At 37.1% G+C, this 27,884-nt stretch overlaps 1 protein-coding gene and 1 long non-coding RNA gene across 8 annotated transcripts in view; one reads left to right on the top strand and one right to left on the bottom strand.

Moving 5' to 3' along the window:
- On the top strand, positions 1 to 12,124 carry LOC107309786. The gene is made up of 3 exons (XR_001553331.2): positions 1 to 671; positions 2,492 to 2,533; positions 12,014 to 12,124. It is a non-coding gene; the product is annotated as an uncharacterized LOC107309786 (long non-coding RNA).
- The window catches only part of BRD9 (bromodomain containing 9), a 21,414-nt gene continuing 3,128 nt past the window's right edge, over positions 9,599 to 27,884 (bottom strand). Inside the window, exons 5-18 of one of the 7 annotated variants that reach the window (XM_015854859.2) lie at positions 27,634 to 27,778; positions 24,664 to 24,774; positions 23,714 to 23,826; positions 23,125 to 23,196; positions 21,464 to 21,596; positions 20,020 to 20,095; positions 17,766 to 17,861; positions 16,842 to 16,974; positions 15,936 to 16,047; positions 14,355 to 14,393; positions 13,874 to 13,945; positions 13,194 to 13,296; positions 11,990 to 12,157; positions 9,599 to 10,380 (exon numbers count right to left, since the gene is read on the bottom strand). In XM_015854859.2, the coding sequence (XP_015710345.2) occupies positions 10,280 to 10,380; positions 11,990 to 12,157; positions 13,194 to 13,296; positions 13,874 to 13,945; positions 14,355 to 14,393; positions 15,936 to 16,047; positions 16,842 to 16,974; positions 17,766 to 17,861; positions 20,020 to 20,095; positions 21,464 to 21,596; positions 23,125 to 23,196; positions 23,714 to 23,826; positions 24,664 to 24,774; positions 27,634 to 27,778 (1,474 nt within the window). In that variant the 3' untranslated portion in view covers positions 9,599 to 10,279. Of the gene's footprint in view, positions 10,381 to 11,989; positions 12,158 to 13,193; positions 13,297 to 13,865; positions 13,946 to 14,354; positions 14,394 to 15,935; positions 16,048 to 16,841; positions 16,975 to 17,765; positions 17,862 to 20,019; positions 20,096 to 21,463; positions 21,597 to 23,124; positions 23,197 to 23,713; positions 23,890 to 24,663; positions 24,775 to 27,633; positions 27,779 to 27,884 lie in introns of those variants that run through there. The other 6 variants (XM_015854858.2, XM_015854857.2, XM_015854862.2 and 3 more) reach the window with 6 other exon arrangements.

Consider the following 27,884-nt stretch of genomic DNA (forward strand, 5'->3'; position numbering starts at 1 on the left):
CAGTTTATCATAAGAAATGTTAATGTTTTTAAAAAAACTATCAACTATGATGTCAGTTCAACTATTTCCTCATTTAATTGCCTCAGAACCACCTTGAGATTTCTTAATGGCACAGGCAAAGCTGAAAGCAGTTCTTATAAGAATAAAGGGGTAGGCCTAAATTACTTCTACAACAGCAAGTGGAGATGGCCTAGTATGAGGCAAAGATGGGAGTAAGATCTGTAAAAGTTGACTTAGTTTTCTTGCTGCTTTTTGGAAGAGAACTGAAAAAGGAGTGGGCTAACAATCAGCTTCTTCTCCACCCTTCCCTAACCATGAAATGTTTCTATGATCCTGCCCTATATGATTCACTTCAGTGCAGGCAAATTCTGATTTCAGGACTCCAGGAATCTTTCTGCTAGTAACAACTAGCCAAAGTATAACCACAGTCTTGCTGCCAACTCCTGTCAGCACTCAGGTCTGTAGAATCCTAGAACAGCCCCTGAGTGACTCACGTCATAATTCTCATTCTTTTTTTAATACATCACTATGATTGTGTATTTTGTGTAATGCTTTCATTTGTTGCAGTTGCTGATGTAGCCTCCTAGAGTTTTTTGTTTTGTTTAGTTTTTTAAAGAACATACTCCAGGAAGTATAGTAGGCTCATCTGAAGAGAGGAAATTTAAAACAAGGTAAGTAATTTTCATTAGCAATTGATGGGAAAAGATATTACTTAAGGTGTACAATGCAATTTTCTGAGTTATCTGCTGATGAATAGTATGATTGCTTCTCACCTGTTTAATATGAGTGACTAGTTTAAATGTGTCAAAAACATCAACCCATTAATTTTTACCACTGTAAAACTGGAAGTAGGTTTGGTGAGTGAATATTTGAATATGTATTTGGAAGAAACACTTACTTGTTGTTTCAATATTTGACAAGAAGCTGAAGCATTCAGGCACCAGAGTAAGAAAATGTTGCTAATCTTCAAAAATCACAAAATGACCTTTGATCTGAAACAAGTGTAACTGACAAGGCCCCGCAGCAGAAGACAGCTCAGTGGAAAAGAGCAAAAAGTTAAATTTCCCAGGGAATGTAATGAATGACCACCAATTCTTGTAAAGTAAGCTGAATTGAACACAATGGGACCTGGAATGTAACCTTTGTTTTAGGTACTCAGCTGCAGAAGTAAGAAACAAGGTTTAATAAATAGCCTTCCTTGAGATAATTATTGAAGACCAATGTCTTCCTGAACTAAGCAGACAAACATGGATATCTGGCTCAGACTAAAATAAACATAAAAACCAATCAACCAACAAAATGAAAAGAGCACTGGGCTTTGAACTGGCTTCAACTTATACATTCCTTTCCAGCTACCAGGGATGACCAGCAACATGAAAGGGAAGTACTGACGTAGGCTGGCTTGTTTAGCAATAGGGATTAGTATCAATATATTAGTTTAAGGACCAAAATATTAGTTTAGCAATAGGAATCAATGACTGTTTTATAGCTGAGCAGCCTTTCTCTCCTAGCCTGCTCTTCCTGTGCGTTATCCCTTTCTTCTTCTATTAACTCAACAGATTTCTCCTCAGCCTACTATGACTGGTAGTCATGTCTTGTGGGGAAAAAAAAAAAAAGAGACAACTTGTAACAAGAACAAGTATTTGGACAAAATAAAAATCAGCTGAACTCAAAAATGAGAAATGAAAAAGATGAAAAAAATTTGTTAAATTTGCCTACAATAAATGAGCCTAAAATGAGATGAGCTAACTCCCTGAGTTTGTTCTTTTACAGTCTTTTCTACATCAAAGCTACGGAGATGATAATTAGGATGGTTTTTATACCTTCGTTTGATCAGAGATACACACTATTCTGATTTTTTTTCTTACCATTTTTACAGCTTTTTCTTTTATTAATCAGCTTTCAATAGTATAGTCACGCCTTTGATCAAAAATAAACAGAATCAGATTAAATGAAGGTTTTTGTGATTGTTTACCAGTGGCAGTTTTCTTTGGTGAAAAGGAGATTTGTAAATCCTTTGCAGGGCATTTCTGTGCCACTTACTGCCCAAGATATCTAGTTAAACTGAGAGGGAAACCAGGGTAGCAGAGTAAACTGGAGCAGGTTACTTAAGACTATGTCAAGTATGATTCTGAATATCTCCATGGATGGAGAGTCCCCTGCCTCTGGCTAATCTGCTTCAGCACTTGACTACCACCACAGTAAAACATTTCTTTCATTTGGAGTTAACCTTCTGTGTCTTACTTTGTGCCCACTGCCTCCCATCCTGTCAGTGAGGAGAGGTGGGAAGAATCTTACTTCTTCTGAATTCCCTTCATTAGCTTTTTATGCACATTGCTATGACCATCTCCACCTCAAGATTTCTCCAGCTTGAACAGCTCCAGCTGTGTCAGCCTCTCCTTATCTGAAAGATGCTCTATTTCCTTCATTTTCTTTGTGGACTGAGACTTGGATCACATCACTAAGTTCATTTTTCTCCTGTACTTGACAGAGCCCAAACTGGACACAGTAGATGTGGCCTTACCAGTGCCAGGTAAGTGGAATTGTATCTTCACAATTCTTAGAAGCTGTCTAGTTGCTGCCGAGAAGGCAAAGAAAGAAAGAAAGAAAGAAGCATTAAATTATTATTGCAGAAGCCCAAGAAAAAGCACATACAGGAAAGCTGTCCAACCTTTCATTCATATTTTTTCCTCTCAATCTTCACACAGTTGTTTCTTCCCTGTCAGCATATCCAACCTTACTTCCTACCATTTTATTTACAATTTTACTACAGTGTTATGAGAAACTTTATCTGCAAGCTGCAGTGTGACCACCACTTTTTATGAAGTTCTTGTACTTGCTGCTTTGTTCTTCCTGCGATGAAGACCATGAGGCCTACTTCACCATTGCTGGAGCTCCAGGATTCCAGAGGTTACCAGTTAGTTGCAGAAGTGTGGAGAACTAGTGCAAAGAGCTACTAGGAACAAGTTGGTTACTTTGCACTGGGTTGTCTGACATTCCCCTCCCACCTGTAAAAATTAACCTGCCAAAAAGAACACACTGCTAAAAAAAGCTGCCAAGAAGAACACTCCTCATTTCTCCCCACCCTTTCTCCCAGTCACCTCCCCATCCCCTCCCCCCCCCCAAAAAAAAAAACAACAACAAAAAACAACAACACACATCTGGACTGTTGCTTAGGGAAAAAAAGAAAAATGTAATCTGTGATAAACTTAAAGAAGAGGATATCTCCTGTGTTGGACCAAAAAAAAAAAAAAGGGTTTTAGAGAGGGAAGAGATACTCCATGTGCAATGTTGAGTGTAGTTGCCACAACAGGTTTCTGTTTTGTTACCATAACAGCAATTGCCAATACTTTCTCACTGACACAACAAAAATACAATGAGAAGGTCATTTTCTGCAGAAGTCCCGGAAGTCTTGTTGACTACCCAAACATGATAATTTCCTATGGTAGTGGTGAAAAAACTCATTCAGGAAGAGGCAAAACTAAGAAAGGCAACAGTTCTAGGATATTTCCGCTTCCAAGATCTGTTAAAAAGGTAGAACTAAGCCTGATGAACATTCAAAGGAGGGACATCAACCTCAACTTTGAGCTGTTACTAAACTTAATCCAAGGTTAAAAAGAAAGAATCCTTCTCTCTCTATGTTTTTTAAAAGCAAATCCTTCTGTCAGGTAGGCTATTGAAATTCTTTGCAGAATAGGTGCCAAATGCTAGTTTTGTCTGCATTTTCTTCTTTTAAAGCAACTTTCCCATGAAAAATAGTATAAAAATGAAATCAGGCTTCACAGCCTTACGTACACCTCTTCAAGTCGTTCTAGATCACAGCTGGGAGAGGAAGGGAGAGACAGAAACCTTGGAATGAACAACCCGATCTGACCTCTCATTCAAAAACTCCTAAAAATAGTGCAACACAACACTGAAAATGCAAACCTCTGTCTTCCTTTCCTAGATCTCTCCTGCTCTGTAAATGCAACAGTACTTGTGCTACCAGTACCTACCAGCATTCACACCCACCTCAATTTGTAGATGTTTCTGACATTTTCAATTGCAAAAAGTAGACATTTATATACAATTTTTTTCATATACACCATTTTTCAGCTTCTTTCCCCCAGATTCAGATAAAAGCATTGGTTGCATGATACAGTGACCATGACTCATTTTAACATGAAAACTAATCAAATTGTTTTGGAACATAATACAATTAAAGCCCAAGTCCTCAAGAAATAATACGGAAGATGCACATGATAGAAAAAACAGGACTATAGATCTTTGGCAAGAATGCTAAAAAACTCAGCTGTAGAGATATTCACCAATATCCTGTTGTGTTTATTTTGTTTATTTGTATTTCCTGGTGTATTTTAAACTTTATTTTTCCAACAGAAAGAGAAGGGACATAGTTAATAAACTATTTTCTCACACACACTGTAAAGAGACTTATGCAGCTGTGCTAACTACTCAGCCTCTGTTTCAACAAGAATTGTTGTGCAGTCATAAGAACATTTCATTGACACCCTATCATTTCCTAGCAACAATCAATGTTTTGTACATAAAAAGTGGGCAAAATGCTGCCTATTAATGTTTTCTTTGTTGTTACTGCCATTAAATTTTTCTCCCTCTCTCTTCTGAAAGGGAAAGATTCTTATCTGGGATGTAATGAGGAACTTCAGACACTGCTATGTCTTGTACTTAATTACCAGAGACAAGAAATCAGACGAGGTTACTGAAAGATATCGTTTCTAGAAATAAAGTTAGTGTTAGTTCACAAATCCAAGACAGACTGACAGTTTTTGAATCTTGCAACTGTTTGTCCCATAAGCAAATAAAGACCTGGCCATCTTGTTTTTCAATGGACTACTCAAGTTTTTCTCTGGGAAAATAATATCCAGTTTTATCATTCAAATTCTTTGCCAGCCAAACCACTACGTATAAGGAATGTCACTGTTGTCTACTCCAGTAATGAATCCCCAGTAATGAGGACAGCATACCTGGATTGATAGATATTACTTCTGCAATGTAGCGCTGAATGCAGAGCAAGCACAGAATGGCAGCACGGGATATTCTCTTTATCATTTTTATGCAGATATCAAGATGCCTTGATATACAAATGAACCAGCATGTGCAGCTATTGAGATGCATACTTTCTCTTTCTAATTCTGTTTATTTGTTTCAAACATATGGAGGAAGAAATTCACTCTGACCTGGCTTCCTATGGACTCTTAGCAGCAGCAAGGCCACCTCTTGGTCAGAATCAAGTGATGGACAGCAGCTGCTCAGAACTCATTTCTTTCCAGCACTGATAGCTGCGCTACAGAGCATGTATTGAAGTTGTGCACAGGGAAGATTTGTTTTATTATTGTTAATTAATTAATTTAATTAATTATAAGTTTTCAAATTCCTAATGTTTTACAGAAGTATAAGCTTCCTCTTTTTTTCCTTAAAACTTTTTAATGTATTTAGTATGATGTTATACTTCTTAGACAAGAGCAAATAAGACATGGCTTAGGCTTCCTCCCCATACTTCAAATAAGTAGTGACAGGACTGGCAGAATTGCTTCCTAAAACTTTTCTTGAACTAGAATAGAATTAATTAAGAAATGCAGCATGCTACTGGGCACAGAAATAGAAGAGAGGGTTTATTTTTGATCTTGGGAATCAGTAACAAAAGCACTATTACAAAAAAGCTGAACAGAAACTAGTCACTCTATCTTAATACATTGGGAATCTTTTCTTTTTAAGAAAGATATGTATAATTTAATTAAAAAAGAAAAAAAAAAGAAAAAGGAGAGGGAGGAGAGGAGAGGATGCAAACACAGAATACAATCTTTCTAGAAATTGCAGGGGAAAGATTTCTCAAAACCATGTAAAAGATTTCTTCAGGCATTCAGTACTCTCAGTACACCCAGAAAACAGAATTCAAGTCAACATTTGCCGTTTTGGGAAGACAAAGTAGCATACAAGAAAAAAATTTGCTTCTGGGGAGGACTCTGTCTTAAGAGTGCTGTGTCCCATTCCGCCCTCCCTCCTCTGAAGAAAGAAGTTAGTAGGCGTATTAAAAGGGCCGTCTATCAGCCATAGGATCTACAGTTAGAGATTACCGTGTAGAACTGACACTGCCCGAGGGTGAGATACGCTGAACAAATAGGCAAACCTTCCTAGGCACAAAGTGCTTCCTGGAGCAGTAGTAATACACAGACTACACGGCCATTTGTACAGATAAACCACAGAAGCTTAAAGGCTAATTTGCAGAATTCCAGTGTTTGAATGAGTACTGGCTGAAACCCAAGATGAAAATGATAAGATACTGTATGTTATTTCAGTTTTCAATATTTTACAAAAACAGTTTAAGCAAAACAAACAAACCAGCACATTACTCTAAATGAGTACTTAAAACAGTAGATTTTTATTCAAAGACAAAGGTGAGCAATGCAACAGTAACAACAGTTTCACTAAAATTTTCCTCACCATTATTATTAATTAACATATATTACAGGAATAAATTTACATTTATATATAGAGTATGATAAATTAAGCCTGCTGTATTAGGGGTTAAAAAACAAAACAACAACAACAAAAAAAAACCATTAGCTTTAAAGATATTTTTCAGTTATTATTCTCTTAGACATTATTGACCAATGCAAGACCCTGTGTCCATGCAAAGACTTTCCAACAGCCAACACTGTTACAGTGCAGCAGATCATACTCATTGCTTCCAGGAACACACACCGGCTACTATGTGTGCATGAGTAGCAGACAGACTGAACACACTGCCACATTGCCAAACACATATACACATACTTCTAACAACTTCCAAAACAGAAAAGTCAAACTTTCTTTTTTTTAGCATTGTGGCAAGTGGTGTGAAAACATATGTGTGACAGAGGTAGTGATTTATGACATTCATTAGCTACCAAAAACATCCCTTAAGCACTGAATTTTTGCACTTCATCAGGCAGATACTCTTCCAACAGCCTCAGCTCATCCATGGCATGTCAGGTACGATAGTCAGGTACAGCCTTCGCTGCTGAGTTACGATCCCACCTAGTGGATGAGGGAAGGTGTGTGGATGTAGTCTACCCAGACTTCAGCAAAGCCTTCAACTCTGTTTCCCACAGTATTTACCTGGAGAATCTGTCAGCCCAAGGCTTGGACAGGTCTACTCTTCACAGAGTAAAAACTGGCTGGATATCCAGGCCCAGAAACTGGTGGTAAATAGAGCTGAATCCAGCCAGCAACTGGTCACTAGTGGCATTACCCAAGGGTCAGAATTAGGACCAGCTCTGTTTATTGTCTTTATCAATGATTTGGATGAGTGCACTCTCAGTAGGTTTGCAGATAACATCAAGCTGGGAGGAAGCAATCTGCCTGAGGGTAGGAAGGCCCTACAGAAGGATCTGGATAGATCTGGATCAGTGGGCTGAGGCCAACTGCATGAGCTTAACAAGACCGAGTGCTGAGTCCTACTCTTCAGTTTCAACAACTTCATGCATCCATGCATCAGTACGGGTTTGGAGCAGAGTGGTTGGAAAGCTGCACAAAGGATCTGGGGGTGGCAGCTGACAGCCAGATGAACGTGAGCCAGCAATGTTCCCAGGTGAACAAGAAGGGCAGTGGCACCCTGACTCATAGCAGAAATAGCTGAGTGAGGAGCACTAGGGTGATCATCTCCCTGTACTTGGAACTGGTGAATTCACACCTTGAGTGCTGTGTTCAGTTTTGGGTCCCTCACTACAAGACAGGCATTGAGGACCTGGAGTGTGCAAAGAAGAACAATGAAGCTGGTGACGGGTCTGGGACACAAGCATTATGAAGAGCAGCTGAGGGAAGAGAGTTTAATCTGTTTAGTCTGGAGAACAGGAGGCTTAGATGAGATGGTATCACCCTCTGTGACTGCCTGGAAGGAGGCTGTAGTGAGTTGAAAGTAGGCCTCTTTTCCCAGGGAACTAGTGATAATGCTAGGGGAGATTCAGTTTGTATACTAGGAGAAATTTCTTCTTAGAAAGATTGGTGAGGTATTGGAACAGGCTGTACAGGGAAGTAGTAGAGTCACATCCCTGGAGGTTTTCAAGAAAAGGCTACTCAGGGCTCTTAGGGACACTATTTAGTGGGCCAAGAGTTGGACAAGATGATCACAGAATCACAGAATTGTAGGGGTTGGAAGGGACCTCTAGAGATCATCAAGTCCAACCCCCCTGCCAAAACAAGTTCCCTACACCAGATCACACAGCTCGGCATCCAGGTGGGTCTTGAATATCTCCAGAGAAGGAGACTCCACAAACCCCCCTGGGCAGCCTGTTCCAGTGCTCTGTCACCCTCACTGTAAATAAGTTCTTGTGCACATTCGTGCAGAACTTCCTCTGCTCCAGTTTCTGGCCATTTCCCCTTGTCCTGTCTCCACACACTGCTGAAAAGATACTGGCCTCACCTCTCCACCCCCCACACCTCAGATATTTATAGACCTGGGTCAGGTCCCCTCTCTGTCTTCTTTTCTCAAGGCTAAACAGACCCAGTTCACTTAGCCTTTCTTCATAGGGGAGATGCTCCAGGCCCTTCACCATCTTTGTGGCCCTCTGCTGGACTCTTTCCAAGAGGTCCCTGTCTTTTTGTACTGGGGAGCCCAGAACTGGACACAGCACTCCAGATGAGGCCTCACTAGCGCAGAGTAGAGGGGGAGGATCACCTCCCTTCACTTGCTGGACACTCTCTTTCTAATGCACCCCAGAATGCCATTGGCCTTTTTGGCCATGAGGGCACACTGCCAACCTGTCATCCACCAGGACACCCAGGTCCCTCCCTGCAGAGCTCCTCTCCAGCAGGTCATCCCCCAGCCTGTACTAGTACATGCAATTATAGTCCTCCCTAGATGTAAGAGTCTACACTTGCTTTTGTTAAACCTCATCCGGTTTCTTACTGCCCAGCTCTCCAGCCTGTCCAGGTCTCGCTGAGTGGCAGCACAGCCTTCAGGTGTGTCAGCCAATCCTCCCAACCTCGTATAATCAGCAAACTTGGTGAGGGTGCCACTATCCCCTCATCAAGGTCATTAATGAAGATGTTGAACAGAAGAACAGCACACTTAGCCACTCAGTTTGGTTTCCAGAACTCTGGCCTCAGGATGAACCGTGAAAACAAGATCATCATCTGAAAGAAGGCTTACTTAGGCAAGATAAGACAGCTGAGTATCTTATAAAAATCTTAGTGTTACCTGTTCACTACAAAAGGAAGACACCATCAAAGATGTACTGGCACAATATGAGAGGGGTTTGCTGCAGAATTTTTGTTCTGAGAGAACCAGAGATGTCAGAGCTTTTGTAAGCAAGAATGCTCATAAGGTAAATGGCAAAGACAGATAGATAGTAAAGGCTGTATAGACATGACTGTATAGGCAATGTGGATGAAAGCTCTGGTTCCTGATTCTCACTCTTTGTTTTTACATATATACAAAAAATATTGTAAATTTATAACATGCCCAGCTTGCATATACCACTATTACATCCCCCATGAATACCGAATTCCAAAGATTTTACCTTAGCATTACCAAAAAGCAAGCTGCATGCAGCATTTTTTTTTCATTCAAGTGAATACAAATATTGAATTTAAAAGTATCAGCGTTGTAATCTCTTCCTTTTTCAAGACACAAGGGTTCATAAAAGCATCCACCTTTTTTAGATACAGGGTAGAATTAGTGTGGTAAGCATTATAAAGCAACCACAAGTACTGTTTTTTTTTTCAGTATTCTCATATTGAATATTCTCCAGGATGATGAAATGAAAGATTTACAAAGAGAGGGCAACACAAACCATTTCTACAGATTAGAGGGTAGAAGATGGAAAGTTAAATAATGACCACAGTTCATTCCGTTCTGTCACTGCGGAAGTAAGATATTCCTCATTGAGGATGTCCAAAAGAGAAACTGGTACATAATTCTACAGAAAACATTTCAAGATTGCTGCCATGATGGTGGAATAATTACCACTTCAGTTTTTACAGAACAGAAACTCTCTAAAACAGCACTTCCTGTTTTCAGTCAAAATTCACATACCAGCAGACAAGACACACTCCAACATAAAAGCAAAAGCAGATCTAGGCACATTGCTAACATTGTGATGCACTAGAGTACCCTGCCATTTTTGGGGTTTTGTTTTGTGTTCTTTTTTTGACCAGTATATATTGCAACATTATACTGAAATCCTCATACAAACTAGGACAAACTAAGGTTTCTGTCATGTACAAAATCTTTATATAATAACAATACAATTAAAATACAAAATATATATAGAACATCATATTAGTTACTAGTAGCATTTGAGGTTTCTGGGGACTGAAGAAATTCATAGGGATCATGAACTATGTCTTGCTGCTCTCCAACACTCAGATGAGAAGGGCTTCCTGAAGAAAATAGGAAGAGAAATATCAGAACCTTCAGAAGTACAGAAAAAGAGCGTGTGTTTGTATGTGCATACAGAGACATTTAAATGAAATTTAAATAGGGAGAGTCTGAAAAAGAAAGCACAAGATTTTTAAGCATTTAAATCCTTTTTGAAAAAGCAATTATTGTTATTACTTTGAGTTGAAGAATTACCCAAGATGTAACTTAAGAATCTATGAGATGATGTTTGGATAACATTAAAAGTGACACCAACTTGTTTTGTTACCCCAGTATCCCATCACTAAATTATACAAATGAAAACAGAAGATTGCTGTGGAATCATACCTGTGACTTGCTACATGCAAGTACATCGAAACTATATTTTTATTATGTAGTATCAAAATACATAATGTGTTCCTTAGTATTTCCCAAGAGCATAAAATGCAAGTGCCAGTCAGTATCGATTTGTTTTATGTATTGGGTTTATATAGCAAGATTCTGTTAGCAGGAGGTACTGCAATCTTTGAGAAGAGATCAGGAACTACAGTACTAACTGTACTGGACACAGTTAGTTCCACCTAGCTCCACAACAGACCAGTTGCTTGCCAATGCACAACGCCACCAGTACCCTTGTGGTGACGTTTGTTTGCTTTTTAACAACTTTATAAAAGAAAAAAAGCCTTGCACAAGCTACAGGAGTAAGACATCGACCAGTATCTGTGAGGAAGGATGTGTTCAAGGCACTGGAAGAGAGATTTTCCCTGTCACCAAAGAAGAAGATTGTGGTGAATCAGGTCATCCTCTCCTGCAGGCCATGGAGGGTGCAACATCGCAGCAGGAGTACATGCACCAAAGGAAGCCACAGGCTGTGAAGAGCACAAACAGCAGCTCCCTAGTAGGAACTGTGGCCCTAAGGAAAGGAGTCCAGCCTGGAACAAGTTTTCTGGCATGATCTTTGGCCCATGGCAAACTGCACCCCATGGAAAGAACCCATGCTGAAACAGTTTGTGAAAGACTGTATTTCATGAGAGGGACTCCACTCTATAGTAGGAGAAGACAGTAAGGAGAAAGGAATGGCAGAAAAGAAGCATTTATGGACTGGCCACAATCCCTATTTCTCATTCCTCTACACCACTCATTAGGGAGTGAAGAAAGTAAACTCAGTGAAACAAAGCCTGGAAAGAAGATGAGGAAGGGTTATTTCTCACTATTCTACACTTTTATTAAAGTTGGCAGTAAATTAAATTAACCTTCCTAAATTCAAGCCTGTTTTGCCCATTATGGTAATTAGTGAATCATCTCTCTGTCCTTATCTTGACCAATGAATTTTTCTTCCACTGTATTTTCTCCCTGTTTTACTTAGGATGAGGAGAGAAGGGTAACTAGAAAACAGAGTTAACTTACCACCCTTCACAATTACTTCAACTGTGCTCAATCTAAACCAAAAATAAGCAACTGTAGCTTAATTGCTTTTGCCATACATACTTCAAAATTAAAATTACCCTGCAGTTTGAACACTATCTTATCAGAGTAGTTTCTTGCAAAAGATTTATGTAAATTAGAAGTTTTAAACTAAAGTTTAAAATTAGAGCAGAAATACTGCAACTTCTGTGACACAGTTAACTTTACCAAGATGATGCTGATCTCTTTCAGAAGTATTGGAGAGAGAACTCAAATTAGATGATGGTCGGGATCCCACTCTGTCAGCTTGAGCCTCATGAAGGTCCTGCAGAAGCTTAGCTGTTTCATCGAGATGTAAATGGTTATCATCATGATCAAGCTCCTTCTTCACTTTCCCTAGGGGCCACAGGTTATCAACAAAATCCATAATCAGCACATGTAGATTGACTTGTGAATTACTAAATCACTTCTAATAAATTCTAAAATAAATGGAAGCAAATATCCTCTATTAGACTAAAGACATGAACCTTGCACTTTCCTTTGCACTTCTAAAAGGTATCAGATGCAGACCTGTTTTCAGTTTCAAAAAATACACGTTGACATGTACTTGGACATATAGGAGACCAAAGGATCTAGGACATATCCCTGAGAAATGGAATTGATTCCTAGTATTTAAACAGCTACAAGAGCTTAATTTGTCTTTGTGATCTGTTGATCTCCAGACAAAAAACAACAGATCTATTTTTCTGCAAATGTAGTGATGCCAGTAGAAGGACGACTTAAATATGTCACTTAAAATACAGGTAAAACATAATGTGTAATTCAGGGAGGTGAAGAAATCCCCATTGCAGAAGGTTTTTAAGAACCATCTCCATGCATATGATGCCTTCATACGAAGACATAAACAAACAAATAAAGCAGTGAATATCTCCAGAGAAGGAGACTCCCCAAACCCCCTGGGCAGCCTGTTCCAGTGCTCTATCACCCTCACTGTAAAGAAGTTCTTGTGCACATTCATGCAGAACTTCCTATGCTGAAGTTTCATCCCAGAACTACCCAGAATCCCTACTTCAAAAGATGTCATCCAAAACAGTACCTTTTCTTAGCCAAAGCTCCATAGTGCTTCCTAATATTAAGCTAATATGTACACAAAAAACACAAAAAACACAAGCAAAGCTATCAAAATTGTAAAATACAAATACTTTAGTTTATTCAGTAGTACAGGAATAGTTACCTTTTCTAGAAAATGGATGTCCCAAAGATAAAATAAACTAAGGCTTCTTTTATATTATATCAGCTCTAAGACTTCTAGCTAAATCAGCTGTGGATTTGTTACTACTTTTCTAGCACTTTTACTTCTTTGCAAATGCAGGTGTTACCTTGCCTAAATGGTACAACTAAACCATAATAGTTTAAATACTTAATTACTTACCTAGTGAACTTAACATTGAAATATCAAGAGATACATCTGAATATGATTTCATAGACAGAAAATCCAATTCAGAAGCATTACTGTCTCCAGCAGATTCACCAACCTAAATAAAAATTCAAGAAACAAAGAACTGAGAACAGTAGCAAACTGCAACAGGAGTACAAAGTAAATGCATGAATCCATATTATATATTATTATTATATTATTACATATTATATATTATACAGCACATATGATCTGTTATCGCATAATTTGCAAGACAAAACTAGTATCACTTAAAGAAAGATCTGATTAGTAACTGTAAAAGCCTAAGATAAACATTATTTTCCCCTACATTACAACAGACATTTGCAGTGGGTCAGACAAAAACTGATAGTGCTTTTATTCCCACTTTTACAGCAAGTTGAACCTCAAATACTCATCATCAGCAGACCAACTATCAGTTTCCTAAGCTTCTGAGAGTTAGTCCACATGTACTGAATTAAACAAGAGAATACAGAATAATAAGACTAACAGACAAGCTGAAATGAACTGAGTGTTTAGGAACCTTTTCTAAGTAGTTCTAAGGAAACTTCCCCTTGTTACTGAATTTTTAATGCTCTGTTTCAGAGGATGTACATCCCTGCACTGAAGCAAAATTGAATGTACTCAATACTCCCATTTTCTACAAACCATTTTACCATAATCTGTTTGGAAGAATCTGGGCAGGTGTTACGCAGCTTGTGTTCTTCTTTTATGAGAACTGGCAGAACCTAAAAAATAATTTAAAAAAAAAGTCATATTATAGATCTTAGCACTTCACTGCTTAGTGACTGGTTTACCATAATCAGATCCTAAGCCACCACTAAACACTATCCTGTTCTGTGATGTCTGCACAGATCCTTTAAAAAAATTAAAAAACAAAGACTAGACTTTCTTTAATGAATGATCATTCTTATACTCACAAACAACTGAGAACTAGCTAAGATTTTAACAGCTTTTTTTTTCTTTTCTAATCAAAATATTTAAAAGGTTGATAAATTGAATGTATATTAAACAGAATACATGCACGTGAAATAAAATTAGGAATTGAAATGCAGAAAGTTGAGAAAATATCATGTTCCAAACTGTAAAGACCAACACAAATTTTCCAATTGAAAACTAAGTATCAGCATAACTTACTTTAACATCATCCAGTGGTTTTACTGGGATGTTTCGTCTCTGAAGAGAAAGAATATTAACAATTAATCCTGGTCAACATATTAGAAAAGTCCCTCTTTCATACAGTTTCAAGTATATTCAAGCTCCTCACACGAAATGATGTCAGAGACAGTAAACTTTCAAGCATCTGTAATTAAAATGCAGCTGTTACTGCTTTGAAATATCTTAAGTTATTACTTCACTTGCTTTTGATTCCAGATCACTCAGGGTTGTGCATATATTCACTCTTACTCATATGAAGCAGCACAAAATACTGAAGCATAAAACACCAAAGCACATTATTATTGAAACACATTCAATTGTACAAAATCTGTATACATACGTGCAAATTACAACTGTACAGTATTTATAAGCATGAAGGAGGCACTGATCATTTGAAAGAATATATTCTCTGTCAAGAAATTCTCACTTGAAACAATATTCATCTAACTAGATGTTAAAAAAGAAACAGTAAAGTGTGCGCTTTATTTTTAAGCTAAGTTATATGTGTTGTATACACCCATTTCTACAGGTAAAATAATATCCAAAAGACTGTTTTAGAACACTTATTTTGAATACTTACTTTTTTTTTTTTCTTTCGTACTAGTGAAGTTTTATATGCAAAACTTTTTCCAGTACTCTATATTTTTTATTCTGTTGTCTCCTATTCCCCAGGCACCACCCACCCTATCCTACTGCTAAGAATACAAAGATTTAGCATAACCTGATTTCCAGAACATCAGGAAGTTTGAGTATCTTTCACCTCAACCCTCCATGGTCCCTCCATACTTTCCCATTTTTTACAATCATTCAGAGCGTGAACATCTTAACCAACAGGCAATTATTTTAAATTAAGTGTGGAATTAAGAGTTAAAATAACATGAAACAAAATGTGATTTCTGGTAGTCTATTTTGTCTTAGCAACGCAAATATTCCCACTACTCTGACACACTCATCTGACACCTGAGAAAATTTCTTCTCCAGTCTGAGTATGGATCTCTCACCTAGAGTGCTTTCATTAACAAGCTACAAGTTTTCTCTTCATACACGCTATACAAATTTAAATGTTACCAATCACAGGCAATATGTATCATTTACAGCATTATTTTCCAACATTCTTTCAATACTCAAAGTATTAAACCTTCTTCCACAAGGAATGTATTCTGCATTTAAACAAATGAAAACAAATCTGAAAATCAAGCTTAGCAGTGTGACTCTAAGCAAAAACTTAAGTGATTACCATTGAGATACAGGCTGCCCACACAGCCTCGTTTTGTTAGTTTCACTCCACTCTGTTGTACACCTCTACCTGCTCCTTTCTGCAGTCATATGGTGAACAGCACTGGAGAACTGATTGAGCTGGGGCAAAGACAGAGGAAGATCACTTCACTGCTGACTAATTCTGTTTCTAACTTGGTTCACCATGTTGCTCTATGAAAAGCTAAGCATGCCCATACTAAGCTGACGCTTCAAATCAATGCCTCTCAGCTAATATTAAAAAAAAACAGAGAGGTTTTTGTGTATTCATTAACATGTGACATTTCTGTGCATCAACAGACACACCTGCTTTAGCTGATAAACAGTTTTGGAATGATCTCCGCTTGTGATCTGGTCCAGAAGATCATCTACTATTTTCTTGCTGTAATGTCCAGCATCCTTCACAAATTCTTGTAAGCTAGCAGAAATGGGAGATAAGTATTGCAGAAAATGTTTACATTCATAACACATACTTCAATTCATAGTATGGTCTTCTCCACCTATGCTGTACTACATTGTCCTCATTCTTTCACTTTTCCATGCTTCTTTAAAGAAGAAAATAAAGCTTTCAAGATGTTGCTTTTTTTTTTTTTTTTTTTTTTTAATTCCCATTACTAATGATAGCTCAAGAGAAAATTCATCAGTAGCTTTAACAAACAAGACTGAATATTTATTTACTTAACAAAAATAGTAACAACAACAACAACAAAAAAAAAGGTTAAGAAAACAAAAAAGATTGTGATTAATTCTTTCAGTCCAAAACCAACCTTTTAATGCAAAGTGGTACTCAGGAAGATATGACTGTTTTGAAACACCTTGAAAAACGCCACTGCTTTAAAACAAGCATTTAAATTTATCACTTGTATCCAAGCTCACTTATAGCTGGTGTTTAAAGCTAAATCATTAGCAACCTATAAATTCCTGTAGTCAATATATTTATTAACAAACAGTCTTGCAACAAACACTTAATAGAAATACAGAAACAAACAAACAACCAAGCGAACAAACAACCCCCCCCTAGAAACAAACAAAACTCAACCAAAACAAAAAAAACTAGGATGAAAGGTAGCCAGCTTCATGTTTTATTCATTTGGTAAAGTTCAGAGAATTAAGTTGGGAGGGGGAAGGACTCCTAGCTAATGTTTAGTAATTTTAGTGAAAAGTGACACAAAAGAGACAATGCAGTTCAATAAAAAATGCAGAAGCACTTACCTTAAGGCACATTGTATCCCAGTTTCATCACCATATGCTGAGTATAGGAGTTCCATTTCTTCTGATTTCAAATCATGGAAAATAGAGTTGTTTTGCATGGAAAGGGCTGTACTAGCACTTGTAAGAAAGGTTACTAGACAGGTAGAAAAGGCAGACAACAAGTAATTAGCACAAGTGCACATGACTAGCTGAAAAGAAAGTAAGATTTTTTTGTGAAGCTGTATTTATCTCAAGCAGAAATCAAGTGCAATATCTCAAGGACACTTCTGGACTCCACATTAAAGCAACAGCTTTAACAATTATACATATATAACTAAGAAGAAATAATTAATTTAATATCCTCTGCCCACTCCCCCAATTTTTCCACATTTACCAGTTTTCCATCAGCACAGGAAAAGAAGAGCGCGAAAATAAAAGCTTTTTTTCAACAACGGAATTCCAGATTTAATCAGGTAATTTTAAAAACCACTTTCACAGTTTATGTGATATTCCAGTGCTAAAAACATTGGGTGAGAAACTATTATATGTGTCAGTACTAGGGAAAAAAGTGAATATTCTAACTAGAAAGGCACTCCAGTTTGTGGAATTCCTGTCATATGATAAACAAAGCGGACAACCAAAAGGGTTTTTCTCAAATCTAAGCCCTGCTGGCCCAGGAAAAAAAAAACAAAAACCCCCACTGAAAATGGGCTACCTTTATTAAAAAGATTCTACTGTGGAAAAATGCATCAACAAACAACTTCTTATGTTTATTTGGACAAATAAGTCAATTTAACTAAAACCACATTCTGCTATAAATCAAGTAATTACACATTATAAAATTAACTAAGTGAAATTTCTGAGACAAGCGCCATCTCATATTATTTTGTATCTGGAAATTGTTCAAATGCTTATCATAAACATAACATATTATTTGGCATTTACCTTTGTTCCTTCGTTCATCTTTAAAGCCCAACGAAGTGAAGGCAGGTAAAAATTTGCTTGACAATGAACTCAGATCTACTGGATGAGTCTCTTCCTCTAATAAATTAATTAAAAATAAGATAATGATTTTTTAAAAATCTCATGTTCAGGGTTTACTTACGGTGATGTTTAGATTTTGTGCTTTTCAAAAGTCACAGTCAATACAAAAGCTGAAAGTCTTTTAATCTGCATAGTTTTATTAAGGATAGTTAGAGAGATCTAAGTTATCCATTTTAACTACCAATACACACTGTAAATATGTTTTAAATAATAAGTTATTTTACTTCTAATGCACCTAGTATCACCTGAGATTTACTATCTAATTCATAAACAGCCAACACCCAGATATTAAAAAAGCAATAAAAGCAACTTCTTACACTGACTAAGCAGCAGCTTGTGTGTAGAAAACCAAGCCATATGAAGAACCTTGTTAAGACAGCACTATTGCTATAGAAATATTTCTTCCTTCTGAATCTGATTCTGAAGTATGGGCTCATGAAAACCTAACGAGGTTCAACAATGCCAAGTGCAGGGTGCTGCACCTGGGTCAGGGCAATCCCAGGTATTTATACAAACTAGGGGGAAGATCTCCTAGAGAGCAGCCCAACAGAGAAGGACTTGGAGGTCCTGGCAGATGAGAAGCTGGACATGAGCCAGCAGTGTGTGCCTGCAGCCCAAAAGGCCAGCTGTGTTCTGGGAGGCATTTAAAAAGGGGTGGTCAGCAGGGAGAGGGAAGTGATTGTCCCCCTATACTCAGCTCCTGTGAGGTCCCATCTGTAGTACTGTGGCCAGGCCAGTACAGGAAGGATGTGGAGTTCTTAGAATGAGTCCAGAGGAGGGGCCACTAAGATGATCAGAGGGCTGGAGCACCTCTCCTATGAGGAAAGGTTGAGGGAACTAGGCTTGTTTAACTTGAAGGAGAGAAAGCTCCAGGGAGACCTCATTGCTGCCCTCCAATACTTGAAGGGAGCATATAAACAGGAGGGGATGCGACAGTTTACATGAGTGGATAGTAATAGGACAAGGGGGAATGGTTTTAAACTAAGACTGGGGAGGTTTATGTGAGATGTTAGGAGGAAGTTTTTCACTCAGAGGGTGGTGACACACTGGAACAGGTTGCCCAAAGAAGCTGTGGATGCCCCATCCCTGCAGGCATTCAAGGCCAGGCTGAATGTGGCTCTGGGCAGCCTGGTCTGGTGGTTGGTGACCCTGCACATAGCAGGGGAGTTGAAACTAGACGATGGTTGAAGTCCTTTTCAACCAGGGCTGTTCTATGATTCTAAGTTTTGAGAATTGCTTAATTAAAATGGTTTAAATTATAGGGAATGTTTTTATACTGAAAGAAAATGGAAAAACTTATATATAAAAAAAAAAAGGAGTATGCATTTACAACACTTCCAGTTAAATTATATCTCATGGATTATGTTAACAAATCCTAGCTGTAAATCTAGTATAATTACTATTAACAATACAAACAATAAAGAAGAAACTCTAGAGCCGTGAAACATAGGAAGTATTACACTTACTGACAGTTCATACTGGAGGTTTGTTGTGTTCCCTTTACCACCACTGTCTAAATTTTCAGTGGCAAGACTGCAGAAGTATTGATCACATTTATCTAGTTTGTTCAAAAATAGGTAAGTGCATGATGGCAGCCACAACACTCAATTTCATTCCAGAACAATTTACTCCAAGACGAAAAAGAATTTAGACAGTCAGAAAATATGCAGGGTTGCACCTCCCAGTACGAATCATCAATAAAACAAAACAAAACAACTAAGCAAAACTTAATGAACTTAAACATTTAACCACTACTTTAAAATAGGAAATACATATCCTGAATAATTTTTTACCTTTTTTGAATCTGTGTATTGCACATTTATGTAGCATTACAACAGTTTTATTCACCTTTTGTGTAAGAAAAATAGAGCAAAAGCCTTTCTCCCAAGTTCTCCGGAAATCTGTATCAATGTACTTATAAGTAGGTATTAATTTACCTCACTGTTATCATCAATAAAAAGAGCATCTAGAGACTGAAAACTTGAGAGATTCCTCTAGTACTTCCAAAATAAGCTACTGGGGAAAAAGTGTCATGTAAATACAAATTAACTGAAAAAAAACCAAAACAACTCATCTATCCTACACAGGATCTGTATATACACTTCAGACTCTACTACAACATACAATATTAGAAAGGTTTGCTTAAAAGATTTACCTTCTGCTTCTGGATCAGATGAATTTACTACACTGAACAATAAAGTTCCATCTCCATGTTTTTTCAGATAACCGATCTGTAAACACAATAAGAAAGACATACAATTAGTCTTTCAAAAAGTCTAAACTCAAACCATTTTTAAAAATCATTTTTAGCTGTATTCAGATCCTGAGCACCTGTATTACTTCCCTTTTTAGTACAGAGAATATTTAGAAAACTATTTATCTCCTTCTAGCAAATATACTGCTCATTTGTGCTTCTCATCCACAACATTCTCTATTTAGAAGTACTGTTGTGCACATGCTATTGAATTCTTAACAAACAAGTGCTGTGCCAGACCGATTGGAACACACACGTGATAACAACACTTAAGTACTTAACTGGGGTCTACAGTGGGCTGTCAAGCTGACTGACAGCTCAGACATGAGGAACAGAACTTCTAAACTCTTCCTTGAGCACCAGAGTTGCTCTCCTCAGAAGTGACTGCATCCTGATAGGCTTTTCCAGTATAGCTAGCAGGTAGCAGATTGGTATTGCTGTAAATGGTTTGTAAAGAAATGGTCTTACTTCATAGGTTCACAAATGACGTTTGCTCTTAGCAAGGCTTCTTCCTAGCTTCAGAAATACACTGAAGAAGCTAAACCTTCTACTGTGAGGCTTTTCTTTTTAATCTAGCTGACCCAGAAGTGACCACAGTCAGGTGTCATAGTTCCAAGAAATAGGCATGTAAGGTTGAAAACAACATTACTACCACATCAATGCAGATGTTTCTTCTATAACAGCAGTTAAAGCAGCTACTTATCAAAGGCTGTTTTATTTTGTACTTATACAGGAATATGCTATAACTGACAGCTACTACTGCTAGGTACAAAAATAAAAGGGATTCTGGACTTCTCACTGAAAACATTAAGGTCACACTTCAGAATTTCTTAACTCTTTTAGGGAGAGGGAATCCCAATAAAAGTTTAATCTATGCCAAAGTTCTTCTATGGTTGCAACAACAGAGTTATAGAATTGTTTGAACTGGAAGGAACCCTTAAAGATTATCTAGTCTAAATCCCCTGCAACAAACAGGGATATCTGCAGCTAGATCAGGCTGCACAGATCCTGGTCCCGCAATATCTTGAATGTTTCCATGACTAGGGCATCCACATCTCTGGGCATCCTGCTCCAGTGTGTCTTCACCCCTACTGTATAATAAACTTCTTCCTTCTATCCAATCTAAAACTCCCTTTTTTAGTTTAAAACCATTTTCCCTTGTCCTATATGAGAGTATCATATTATTTTAATCATTCTCAATGGTAAGAGTTGAAACTAAGGAAGACTGAAGATGATTCAGTGTTTTCTGCAAGTGAATTTTTCATAATGTTTAAAACATGACACAACTTGAGATCCACTTTAGTTGGACACAACATGGAATTGTGAACTTTGTCATGAAGCAGACCTTGCTGTTGGGTAGATATCGATTGATCCTATCCCGGGCTTCATCTGCTGCATGCTCTACTAGTGCGAGGACATGTTCTTCAGCAGTACTATCTGTCAGGCTGCATGCATTTCCTTCAGGTTCAAATATGCAACTGAAGAAAAAAAAGAGTAGCAGTTGTAGAAATTAAAAGACAAAACACAAGGCAAAATTCTGAGCTTGCTAAACAGAATAGTCCCACTCCTCTCCCAGTGCCTGCCCAATTCAGCATTAAGTGGAATTACAATTACACTATGAAAATGAAGTTTTGCAGAAGAACCAGTCAACACTTAAACTTCAAAATTTACTTGTTTTTGTACTTCAACAAAATAAAGGGAATACTTCAAAGCATAAATTGGGAATCGATTTTTTAGATCATTACAAGGTGAATGATGTAGATGTCTCCCACACGTATGAATATGCCATTATTCCAAATGAAAGGATGCAGATTAAAAAAAAATAGATGATGAGGAAATAGTGAGTCTATTTCTGGGTGGGAGGGAAACCAATCAAGAAAAAAACCTAATGTTTTAGTGCGAGTCATCCTTAAATACAAAAGAAATACTTCATAGATCAGAATCTATCAGAGCATTACATATGCTAAAGTTACATTAGACACCAGGGACTGACTACTTTAGGTACTGCATAGCAAACCTCCTCATACCCATTTCCCTCTCCTGAGGTACCTTTTCCATTTGCTCAGCTAACAATTTTTCTCTGTATAGACTCAGACTGATTATGCAAAAAAGCTTTGCTGTTTAAGACAATAAAAAAATAACACATTTTTCTCATTCCTATTCTTCAGAAAAGATTGCAAAGAGCAGCAAAATTTGCTACATCCGAGGCTTTCTCTTCTGTACAAACAACAGACAAGAACTTTGAGTGAGTGTTTCAAAGAAGACTTCTGTGCTAAGATCATCAAGCCAGTTTTTAAACTACACACAGAGGTTTGAACTACTTTAACACTTCCTGAAATTATGGTCTTCAGCTCTGTTTTTAACAAGCAGTTACAAAATCTACCAAAAGCTCTTACTGTACATCAAAAGACTATTACATGGATATCAAAATACAATTGGTTTAAAGGTCAAGTTAATCAGAAAAGAAACAGTTCTGAGTATTGAAATCACAAACATTTAAGAAGAAAATAAAATTTACAGCATTAGTGAATCCAAGGAAACTGGATAGCAGAATAGTTAGAAATAGCTGACAATTCTACTTGACTGCACATTACAGTTGATTCTGAAGACAAAGCAGTACTGTGTCCTTTGGTAGTCTCAATTTCTTGATCTTTTAGCTCTCTTTGAAACTTGTTTACTTTGAAAGCAAGTACACAGATGGTGGCAAAGTAGAAACAGACCTCTGTAATGCAGTTTACTTAAGAATTAATCAGAAAATAAATATGTGCCATACAAACAAAATCATAGACTAATCAGAAAGAATCTGCATAAAGTCCCCTTAACAGAAAGGTACTTGGTTGTCTAATAGGTAGTGTGTAGGAATTATCAAAGAATAATTTGTTTGTTATACAGCAGCATGTCTTTCTGTATGGTGGTACCAGAACAGCTCCACCCCCCAAAATGACTCAGTTTAAAATCATTTTTGAAGATAAACACTGCTGTCTCCTGCTACAAAACTACAAATACCTGTTCTTTCTCCAGATATGAAACAGGAGTCTGATTTTTTTTTCCCAGATGTGGCTGTTTAGAACTGTGAAACTTGTTTTTAACAAAAACAAAAAAAAATATGAGACAGCATAAGCTTGAAATAACATTGCTCCTCCTACCCCCAACATCAGATATGTAAGTATATCTCAAACAATTAAAATACATAATTAGCAATGTTTTGTTACAGGTTGTTTTTTATATAAAATTTGTCAAATTCCTGACACAAAAGCAATGGGACTCAGTGATTTTCCTTCAAAGCTGACACTTACCACAGGTTTAAAGTAAAACAAAAAAATCAAATTTTCATCAATACGTTCAAGATTTGTGGCTGTGATAAAATGAACATCTCTAACTACCACAAGAAGGAACTACTTGTATTTTCAGCAACTATAAAGAAAAGATAAAACACTTACATATGCACATTAATTGCAAGTTATCATTTAAAAGAACATGAAGTCATTCCACGAGGGAAGAGGCCACAGGAAGTCTTTTCTTCTCAATTATTTGCTCCCGACTAATATTACAAAAACTGCAACAGACTAGAAAGCACACCAATGAAAACCTTTACCTAATAACTTCCTTATTTTGCTTTTTGGATTTCTTGGTAGTCTCTACTTGTACAGGCATAACTTCAGGGACAGGCTCCTCAACCACTGTGTCTTCATCACCCAAAAGAGCTGCCTGCTGAGAAAAATCCATGTCCTGCATAAACGACATGCTGCGCTTCAAAGCTAACAGCCGTTCCTAGAATCAGAAAGGACAGAGCGGCAGGGACTTAACCTTTCCCTCATAGCCAAGATGCTATGATAATGGGATGGGATGGGAATGGCCATGGCCTTATTTTGTTCTTTATGCCTCATTTTCAATGGCGATGCAACATGATTTGTCATGGTAGCATGGCATCAGAATTTCTGCAGACCAACTATCAAGAAAGAGAAACAAACAAACAATGCATATGCAAAGACAACAACCTATTTCACACAAGACTTACCATATGGAACAGCAACACTAGCACATGCACACACAAAGAAGCTCACAAAAATAACTCAAATTTTACAGATCAAGAACTTTTAACTTGAGTTAAAATTTCTCTTTGCATAAATGCATTTATGAAATGTCTGAACCCTCCCCTACACCTACCATATTTGAAAATGCAGTTTCCTTGTTTATGCAAAATTATAACTTAAGAGAAATGAGATTTTTTTTAATCCAAAGTTAAAGACAGAAGCAACATTTTCTTGTTGGGTTTTCAGCACTTAGATCCTAGTTACTTCCACTGAAGCCAGTAGAATAAGCTCCCACAGACTTCAGTGGTACAAATGAAGTTGAAAAATAAAGCTGTGTTTATAACTTGAATGCTATCAAGCCCCTAAATAGAGTAGCATAAATAGGCACAGTTTTAAGTAATGTCAGATAGATGAAATAGCATTGCTATTAATCACATTTGTTTTGATTACGACCAAAAAAAAGAATCCCCCAAACAAAGTGTTTCTCCTTTGTTTTTAAAAGGTCTCTTACTTTGCTCATCATTTTAAAGCCTGTGTGCAGTATCTTCTTGGCTAGCTTGTAGTAAACAGTGTCTGGTCTGTTGTATGTCATTGCATTATCACACATGAGTTTAAAATCTGCCTGTAAAATACAAAACAAAACAAAAAACTTAAAATTCTAAACACCTTTATTAAACAACCTGCAGATACCACACTACCGAGGCAGCTCTGTGCTTTCCTTAGTGTATAAACAAGCTTAACCTAAGTGACAAATGTAACGTTTCCTCCTTTCTCATACACACCAAACAAATAAATATAAAAAATCAGTAGCAGTACTGAGGGACAAAGAAAAGACTTTCATGTTTTTCCTTCCTCATAAATCAGAGTAGGTTTGAGAAATCCAAAAGCAAAAAGGTAAGTATCTTATATATAATTTTATTTATAATACTTTGTAGGAATCTTCAGTCACTTAAAACAGCAACAACAACAAAAGCCTACAAAACTTAAGAAACAACCTTACAAATGCTCAATGCATGCAACAAAGCAGCCATTTTGCCTTCTCCTTTGAATGGGTACCTACCACATCAAATATCAGGCAATTTTTAACTGATGCAACTCGCTAAAATAAGCTTTAACACATTCCACTGCAAATTAAGCAAAAAAAATGTATTGTAGATTATGAGAGGTTTTTTGTTTCTTCTGTCTCTCCCCTAGGGAAGACTTTATTTTAGCCAAAAATTACCAGTCCATTAAGTAAAGAACAGAAAGCATTATTAGAAGCTCTATGAAACACTGAGCTAGAAAGACATTATTACAGTCTTCTGAAAATTTAAAAAGTTGACAAATTAATAACCAATGCAGCAGCACTTCACAAATGGAACACTAACAAATTATACTAGTGTGTGGTTTAAGGATGTATTTTTCTTTCAGTAACTTTTCAATATTGAAATAATGACCATTCAAGCCATTAAAGCTCTGTAGACACAAACACAGTCTGTGCAGTAGTCTAGTAGATGACGACTTTGTTCTGTGGTAAAGATCCACACTTGGATCAACGCTTTTTGGAGTGAACCCACCATGTTCACAGTACAGATTTTCTGAGACAAAGATTTCTTAAGGATGTTATTACAGCTTAACATGAAACTCTTCTTGAAGACTTCCTCTGACAACAAACATTAATATATGAAAACAAAATATTTTGCCCTACTGCATTTCTGATCAGATTATGGAGAAAAAAAAGTTTTTATTTCTTGTTTCCCTGCAGTGACTCCAGAGCAGCGCTCTCCTGATGATTCAGTGTCATCAGCTCGATACTAGCTAAGTAGATAAAGAGCTATAAATGCTACCCTGTGACTTCCTGTGACATTTAGGCTGCCTTCACTTACGGAGACCATCACAAAAACAGGAATTGTGAAGTTGGTACAAAGGAGCAAACAGTTAGATAAGAAGCAAATAAGAAGACGAGGGGAGCAATGCATCTAGGTCCTTGAAGGACTGCAGAAAATAATTGAGAAGAGTTTTTTGTTTGTCCAACTTTGGTATTCCTGCAGCAATTTTTCCCATACTAAATACAGCATATGGTTCACAGTAACTCCTGTTTTTGATGTACTGGCTTCTGACTAGACTAAGCTGGTTTTAGTAGATTTATCAGAAATGAAAGACAACCATCAGAGCACTCATTTTCTGAGGTCAAAACCTAAGAACATTTCTGTACTACATAACAATTACAAAAGCATGAGCATATAGTCACATCTAGAAAGGGAGTCCTACCTCTGTCACTGGACAAAGAGGTTGGACACTGGACAGTGATAGATTTCCAGTAAACATTTTTTACTCTTCAAAGAGTGCCAGCAGAAAGCAAATCCTTCAGAGAAAAAGAATCTGTCAGTCTGAATAACACAGTATTTTTCATTTTTTTTGGCTGCTCTCCTACCAGCATTATTAGTGTAACCATGACTGTATGTAAATACAGCCAGGGAGCTCCCATTCAAACATGCTTTTTAAAATCACTAAGACAAGCCAACAGGATTTGAAAACACCAGATGGCGTGGCTGGCTGATTGCAATGATAATATGTATCCTTCTTATTTCCTACCAAAGTCTCCATTTAAAAAAACAAAAAAACCCAATTCACACATAACAAAACAAACATTTGTTAAGGCATCTACAGGAAAACTATGCTGCTCTTTGCTCACCTTGCTGGAATTTCCTATGGAAGAAAAAACAACCCTGAAAAACAAGCCAATCCCCTCTATCAAGACTCTTGTTATATCAGTTCCACAGCTGAAAACAGTGAACATTAAAGGCCATTCATAGAACTTCATGAATAGGTTAAATAAAATTTCTTTCCTTCCAGGAACTGACAATACTAAGAAAAAGAAGGGGAAAAAACAAACAAACAAACAAACAAACCTTACAGCACTGGCTGTAGAATGACAATGTATTCAATAAGGTATTACTGTAGTGTCAATTGCCAATGTAGCTGAGGCAAGTTGCCAATAACCTTGCTAATTTCTGTCAAAACACCCTCTGAAATTGAAGTTATATGGAAAGCAGGGTAATTCAAGATGAAGCATTCACAGCTGTTATTGTAATGCACACACACGCACACAAAAATATTTCATTAACTCCAATTTTCATGCAGATATATTTAAATTGCCATTTAATCAATTTAACCAAGTCTAGATAGAAAAAATAAACCTAAGTTTCTTAAAATACCTTAAACCCTAAACATAAGTAAGAATATCATGTCTAGCAGCATGAATTCCACAGATCTTTAGAGCATGTTATTCATTTCCACCATAATTTGTAGTGAACTTTTCTAGAACAGGCAACCAGGAAATAAAGAAACATGAAACCCATTCTAATATGCAGAATACACAGTACTGAGCTCCAAACAAGCATACAGTAAAATAATTAAGGTAGGAAAGACTTCTAAAGTAAAAATGAATCTGAGGTTTGTTACTGAAGTGTTCTAAGTAACTAAATCTCTAACAATTCACCTTGAATTCAGTCACTGATTTGTATTCATTTGCTGCAATTTTTTCCTTCATAGTACCAAAATCCATGGGGTGCTTTATTATCATGGAATATCCTGGAGCGATGGCATCCGTGACTGGAAAAGCAAAAAACCCATGAGGATCTTTCCTAAAAATAAAATTTAAAAATAAATAAAGAAATAATTAAGATTGAAAGCAGCAAACGAGACTATCGTCGTTTCTACACCACACAAACAGAACAAAGCGGCCAATGC

The sequence above is a fragment of the Coturnix japonica genome, chromosome 2 (assembly GCF_001577835.2).
Source record: "Coturnix japonica isolate 7356 chromosome 2, Coturnix japonica 2.1, whole genome shotgun sequence".
NCBI classification, from domain to species: domain Eukaryota; kingdom Metazoa; phylum Chordata; class Aves; order Galliformes; family Phasianidae; genus Coturnix; species Coturnix japonica.